The sequence below is a fragment of the Chrysemys picta genome, chromosome 3 (genome assembly GCF_011386835.1).
Source record: "Chrysemys picta bellii isolate R12L10 chromosome 3, ASM1138683v2, whole genome shotgun sequence".
NCBI lineage: Eukaryota > Metazoa > Chordata > Testudines > Emydidae > Chrysemys > Chrysemys picta.
In genome coordinates this window covers 2846329-2853613 of record NC_088793.1, presented here as the reverse complement: position 1 = coordinate 2853613, position 7285 = coordinate 2846329, and the positions used below count along the sequence as shown (strand labels likewise).

General features: G+C 46.1%; 1 protein-coding gene across 34 annotated transcripts in view; it reads right to left on the bottom strand.

Annotated features, from left to right (window-relative positions):
* The window catches only part of DTNB (dystrobrevin beta), a 384446-nt gene that overhangs the window by 20606 nt on the left and 356555 nt on the right, over nt 1-7285 (bottom strand). For all 34 annotated transcript variants that reach the window (XR_010600030.1, XR_010600034.1, XR_010600025.1 and 31 more), the window contains one exon: nt 2314-2349. Coding sequence is in view for 14 of the 34 variants with exons in the window: in XM_065590084.1 (XP_065446156.1) it covers nt 2345-2349 (5 nt within the window). In the remaining 20 variants the exon portion in view is untranslated. The remainder of the gene's footprint in view (nt 1-2313; nt 2350-7285) is intronic.

Sequence of the window (7285 nt, the reverse complement as noted above, 5' to 3'; positions counted from 1 at the left end):
AAACACTTTCCATATGGAGAGCATAGTTCAAACTTGTGCATATGTTGTAAGGAAATGACAGTTACTTACCAGTAACTGGAGTTCTGCACATTCGCACTCATGGGATCAGGGCTTCTATACTGTGAGCTTCCAGAATCTTCTGGCAAGCAGTGTCTGTTGGGGCCGCTCACCCCCACCCCTGGAAGTGGGTCCAACCACTCTTCAGTTCCCTCCTAGTACCAGAATTCCTGCTCTAGGACTCTGATGAACTGGGGAAACTGGAGTGGGGAGTGTGAATTCTCCAGTCAACGGTGCCAGGTCCTCAGTACCACACTAGGTCAGAGTCAACATGTGCTGGATCCTTGGCACTGGACTTAGCTGACCAGGACAGATCCAGAGACCTGCCATCTATGCCAGTCAGACAGCCCGTGTGGAGAGCATCTCTCCAAAGTCACTGCTGGACTTACAGCAAGCAGCCTTAGACAACAGCCCTAAGAGCAGTCCCTGTCAGCAAGGGGGCGAGGCAGCTCTCCAGACTCTGAAGGGCCTGAGGTTGCCCGTTGCATGAACCTTCCTCCTCTGTTTTACGCAAAGCCTGACTAACTGCCAATCTAACTGCAAACAGAAACAGCCCCCACGAGGCAGAAAGAAGAAAAAACAACAAGGGAATCGTCGAGGACACTGGGTGGGATTGGAGCCCACTGCACCTTGTGTGGCCAGACAGAATGGAACTGGACTGACACCCTCAGGAGCCTTCGCAAGGGGCGGGGAACTGCGACAACTCCGCTCACCAGAAGATTCCAGAAGCTCATGGCATAAGTACCTTGATCACACACATGGGAATGTGCAGAGGCCAATTGAAGGAGAACAACTAGATTTTAAAGGTGACTTGTAAGTTATTCTTCTTTAAAAAGGGCTTGGGTCCTTTTTTGAGCCATCACGAGGGACACAGAAGGCCTGGAAGGGGGCTGGTTGGTATGTTTTTATTTGTTTTTTAATTTAGCAATGCCAGGAACGTCAGCTCTGGTCCTTCCCAGGTTTGCTGGAGGACCTGTTGGGGGCTGCAAAGGATTGTTAGCGTTCAACTTTACATGGATGGTTGAAGGTGCTGAATCTTTAACAGAGATGTTCTTCTCTCCAAAATGGTAGCCAATCATTGTAAGTAATTAGGCATTAACAAAAACAAAGTTTTTAACCAGTCTGGTTAACAATCCCCTCCCCTCTCCACTTTCAGTCTTGTGATAACATGTCACTGACTCTCCAGTTACCAGACACATTCCGAGGCTAAACGGGAGCTGAATTTCTAATGTAAAAACAACCCTCCCCCTCCCCAGAATCCTCCGCCACTTTCAGGCTGCCTTTATCCATACAAAAAACAAACAAACCCCCCAAAATGCATAAGCCCCATTTCTTTCCCTTTGCAAGTCACCTTAGATGACAATGTTGGTTTTGCTGTGTGGAGTGAGAAACTTGTTTCACACAGCCCACTTAACAGCTGTTAATGCGTCAGGCCCACTATGTACATGGGCTGAGTTTGAACTGCTAACTTAGAAGACAAAGTCTGTGTATCTCCCACCCACTTCTCAGAGCTATAGCCCTCTGACCTGGTGTGGCCCGGAAACAGAAACCTGGAAATGAAAGACTGCACGTTCCATTCCCAGTCCCTGAGCTAACCACTTCTGGATTATGATTTGTGCTCCCCATGTGGTGTTTCTCCCCTCTCCTCACCGAACGTGGTGAAAGATCACCTTTGGTGGGTATGCCAAACATCATGTGACTGGATCAGCACAGAAACCTGAGCCAATGCCTCCTACAGGCTTTTCACAGGGGGAAGATAAAGATTTTATTCCTGTTTTTCAGGGGCATTATTAACACAGGGTCCAGTCTTTACTGTTACTGTTATCGCATCCTTCCCCGCCACCTGTGGTGTCCTTTTATAAGATAGATTGTGAGCTTGCTGGGTTAGGAACTGTATTTTTACTGCATGTTTGTACAGGTAACTAGAGCAATGGGTCCTGTTGCCTGACCTAAGCCTCTAAGTGCTACCACAGCACAAACAGTAAGAGAATAATGATACTAAACCTGCTCTCACTGAGGTTTATAGAAGTTTTCCCACTAATTTAAATGGAATCATGATTGGGTCTTTAGAATGAAAACCTGACACTTTACAGAGGATGTGCAGTAACAGATCAATGGGGAATATTCTCCATTTTGTACATGAATATAAATAAGGAAAAGGACAATGATGTCAGGTTATGAGTGAGTCAGTCATATCCATTACAGCAGCAGGAATGGAGCAGGGTCTTTGGGAAGAAGAAAGATCCCCATACTTACTTGAATTACTGTGCAGTCTGGGTTCTTCCATCTAACCTGTAACACATGGGGGGGAAAATTTATAAGGCAGGTAACTGACTGCAACAAAATGAAAAAAAACCCCAGCCAATGTTGCTCTGATAGGGCACCTCTCATCCCAGGAATGCAAACAACTTTACAAACAATGAATGACAATGACAATGAATGAAGACTCACAAACTCCTGTGGGGCATGGAAGGTAAAGAACAGTGACTTACCTTATAGTAACTGTCTTTCTTCAAGATGCGCTGTCTACATGGATTCCACTCTAGTTGCGCCCCATGAGATGACATTGTTTTGGCTGGCAGTGTCCATTGGGGCCATACCTGCACCCTAGATGTCCTCATCCCCCCACCCGAGAGCATAAAGGGAAGAGCAGTCCGAAGAGGAGCTCAGTTACCTTGCCAATACAGAATCCCAGAGGAGTAGGACTCCATAGTAGTGGGGAAGGAGGGTGGGTTGTGGAATCTGTGTGAACACCACATCTTGGAGAACCAGTTATCAAAGGTAAGTAACCATTCTTTCTTCTTCGCATGATTGTCCACATGGATTCTACTCTTGGTGACTAACAAACAGTTATCAATCCATGGTACTCCCACATCTTGAATACTGCATGCAGACGTGGTCGCCCCATCTCAAAAAAGATATATTGGGATTGGAAAAGGTTCAGAAAAGGGCAACAAAAATGATAAGTGGTATGGAATGGCTTCCGTATGAGGAGCAATTAATAAGACTGGGACTTTTCATCTTGGAAAAGATACGATAGAAGTCTATAAAATCATGACTGCTGTGGAGAAAGTGAATAAGGAAGTGTTATTTACTCCTTCTCACAGAACTAGGGGGTCACCAAATGAAATTAATAGGCAGCAGGTTTAAAACAAACAAAAGGAAGTGTTTTTTTCACACAGTCAATCTGTGGAACTCCTTGCCAGAGGATGTTGTGAAGGCCAAGACTATAACAGGGTTAAAAAAAGAACCAGATACATTCATGGAGGATAGGTCCATCAATGGCTATTAGCCAGGATGGGCAGGGATGATGTCCCTAGCCTCTGTTGACCAGAAGCTGGGAATGAGAGACAGGGGATGGATCACTTGACGATTCCCTGTTCTGTTCATTCCCTCTGGGGCACCTGGCATTTGCCACTGTCAGAAGACTGGATACTGGGCTAGATGAACCTTTGATCTGACCCAGTATGGTCGTTTTTATGTTCTTGTGTACTGTTTGCTTGGAGGTGGGTAATAGGAGTCCTACTTAACCAGTGACTTCAGGACAGCCCTCCTAATGTGGACATCCAATTTGCAAGTCTCTACCAAAGAACAGCATCTTGGGAATGTAGAACTGAGATACATGTAGCTGCCCTATAGATTTCAGAAATAGGGACATTCTTCAAACAGGCAACAGAGGCGGCCTGAGCTCTAGGGGAATGAGCTCCAATGTGAAGAGGTTGCTCTAACTTGACTAACTCGTAACATGTTCTTATACATGTGGAGACCTATTTAGAGAATTTCTGAGAGGATATTGCCTTATATCCTATCTGCAAAGGCCACAAAGTGGCAAAGTCTAGGTGTGCTCCTAAATGACTTCATCTTGTTAAGGTAGTACAATTAGTACGATAATGCCCTTACTACTATTTCATGATGTTTAGCTTCCCCTGGAATTGGGTGAGTGTTGGGGAATAAAAATGGGATATGAATAAATTGGTTCATGTGGAACTCCAAACTACCTCAGGCAGGAACATGGGATGAGGCCTGAGGGTGACCCTCTCCTTATGAAACATGATATAAGATGGACCCACCACAAGGTTCTCTCCCCTACCCTTCGAGCTGGTGTAAAAGCTATTTTAAAAGGTAGCCTTCATTGGTAAGTGGTGTAGGGAACAGTTTACTAAGTGCTCAAACAGGAGACATAAGAACGTAAGAATGGCCATATTGGGTCAGACCGAAGGTCCATCCAGCCCAGTAATCTTGTCTTTTGACGGTGGCTAATGCCGGGTGCTTCAGAGGGACCAATCATCCCTGCTAATACTATATTGAGGTCCCAAGAGAGGGTTCCGAAACTGGGAAAAAAACATGAAAAAGGCTTTAAGGAACCTTGCCACTGTAGGGTGGGAAAATATAGCGTGTCCCTGGATAGGAGGCTGATGGGCAGAGACTGCTGCTAGCTGTACCCTTAGGGTGCTGAGAGAAAGTCCAGATTGTTAGGGCTAGTAGATAGTCCAGTCATGCTGAAATGGGTGATGTCAAGGGAGACAGGTGATGCTGAGGTGCCCAGATAGAAACCTCCTCCACTCAGCTTTCTGTCAGTCTGACTGAGGCTTTCCTGATTTGGAGCAGAATGTTCTGAACATCAGCTAAAGAACTTCCTTTGGTAGAGGTCATCCAACCAGCATCTAAGCTTTCAGATGTCATGATGCTAGGTCTGCATGCAGACTCTGACTCTTGTTCTGTGAGACTACGTTGGGCACAGCAGGCAAGGTGGATTGGGGTCTGCGTTGAGAGGTTCATCAGATCTGAGTACCAGAACAGCCTGCCCCATGGGGAGGCTATCATGATCCTAAATCCTGCATCCTGCCTCAGTTTCCTCAGGAAACCTTGGTATCATTGAGACTGAGGGAGAGGCATACTTCAGTCCAACTGTTGAGGGAATGAAAGAAACATCTGACAGGGAGCCCAGACTGATTAATCAACTCATCGACCATTAGATCATCCACTCTGATCTCCTACATATCACAGGCCGTTACATTTCATCCAGTTACCGCTCTATGGAGCCCAATCATTTGTGCTGACTAACGCATATATTTCTGAAAGGTAACCAGTCTTGATCTGAGGAAATCAAGAGATGGAGAATCTACCATTTCCTTTGGTAGTTTGTTCCAATGGTTAAATCACTTTCCCTGTTACAAATTTGTGCCTGATTTCTAATTTGAATTTGTCTGGTTTCAGCTTCCAGCAATGGCTTCTTGTTTATGCCTTTCTCTGCTAAATTAAAGATCTCTTTAGTACCTGGGATTTGCTCCCCAGGACGGTACTCAGACACTGTAATCAAGCTACTTCTCCATCTTCTTTATCAAAGCTAAATAGATTGAGCTATTGAAGTCTCTCACTTTCTCCAGCCCTCATTGCTGATAAAATGTACAGATGAGACAGAAATTGGTGGAGTGGTCATGAGGACATGGGCAGGGCAGTCATACAGAGCAAACCAGATCGCTTGGTAAGCTCCGCTAATTCAAACAAAATGAATTTTAAAACAGCCAAATGCAAAGTTATACACCTAGGAACAAGGAAATCACAGATTCATAGATTCCAAGGCCAGAAGGAACCATTGCATGGAGGAATTTCAAAGGGAGTTGGCTCATGTCAGAAACTAAATTTAGTAATTTGGGTAAAGGGATAGCGGATCCTTTAGAAAAATATCCAGTCTTGATTTTAAAATTGCCAGTGATGGAGAATCCACCATGACCCTTGGCAATTGTTCCAATGGTTAATTAGTCTCATTGTTAAAAATTTACACTTTATTTCCAGTCTGAATTTGTCTAGCTTCAACTTCCAGCCACTGGATCATGTTAGACCTTTCTCTGCTAGACTGAAAAGCCCATTAATAAATATTTGTTCCCCATGGAGATACTTACCCCAGACTGTAATCAAGTCACCTGTGATGGGGGATACAAATCCCATACTGGGCCCAAGGGGGTTAAAAAACAATAGTGGGCCCAGGTAGACCCCCCCCCCCCAGCCTGCCGAGCATGTTCTGATTGGAGGAGCAGATTAAAAGGGGCTCAGAAGCACAGGCAGAGGGTGTTGAGCAGGTTATAGGAGAGAGGACTCGTTCTCCAGGCAGCCAGACAAAAGGTTGTGCCTGAGAGGGGACCACAGAGGGGTCAGGCCCACAGGTGGAGCCCTCTCTAACCAACCCCTTTGAGAACCTGCAGGGCCCTGTCCCTTTGGATTTTTGTTGTTTTTGAGACTGACTGTTAGGACTACAGGGGCCCGCTCCAAACTGAAGGGACCCACTGGTGGGAAGTAGCCCAAGGAAGTGGACTTGGACTCACTGCAGGGAGGACCCTCTGGTGTTGCTTCCCGCTGGGGCCCATGGGAGAGGGAGGGCCTGGGTTTCCCTACCATGCCACCTTAAGGGCTGAGGCCCAGATGCAGGTGGAAAGCAAAAGATCCCCTCCTTACAGTCAGGAACAGGTATCACTGCCAACCTGACCATAGGGGCAAGGGCCAGAAGTTGGGTGTGCTAACCACTAGGATGGCTGGTCCTCTGAGCCCCCTATTGAACATGCTTAACCTTCTCTTCGTTGGCACAAACGCAGGCCATGCTTACAGAACTGGGGACTGTACCCTGGAAAGCAACGACTCTGAAAAGGATTTAGGAGCCACAGTGGACAAGCAACACAACATGAGCTCCAATGTGATGATATAAAAAGAAGCACTAATGCACTCCTCAGGGGAGCAGTATATGGTAGCAGCGGTGAGGTGATTTCCCCTCTCTTTATGGCGTTAGTGAGACCCATGCTGGAATACTCCATCCAGTTCTGGTGCCCACATTTTAAAAAGGAGAGTGCAAAAATGATCTGAGGGATGGAGAAAATGCCCTCCAGTGAGAGACTTAAAGAGCTCAATCTAATTAACTTCTCCAAAAGGAGACTGAGGTGACTTGATGACAGTGTATACGGATCTTCATTGGGAGAAAATATCGGGCATTAAAGGGCTCTTTAATCAAATGGAGAAAGGCACACGAAGAACCAGTGGCCCTGTTTTATGTAGCCCAGGAGCCTGGGGTGGAATCTCAGCTCTGTGAGTGCCCCTGGAGAGAAACTATGGGAGGACTGGGGTTTAGCTGCATCTTTCCTTTCGGTGTCAAGGAGGCTTGCATCAAGCAGTCCAGGAGGAACAATTCTAGGCAGACTTCTCTAACTTTAGGAGTTTGTTTTGAGTAGGAGCAACATAT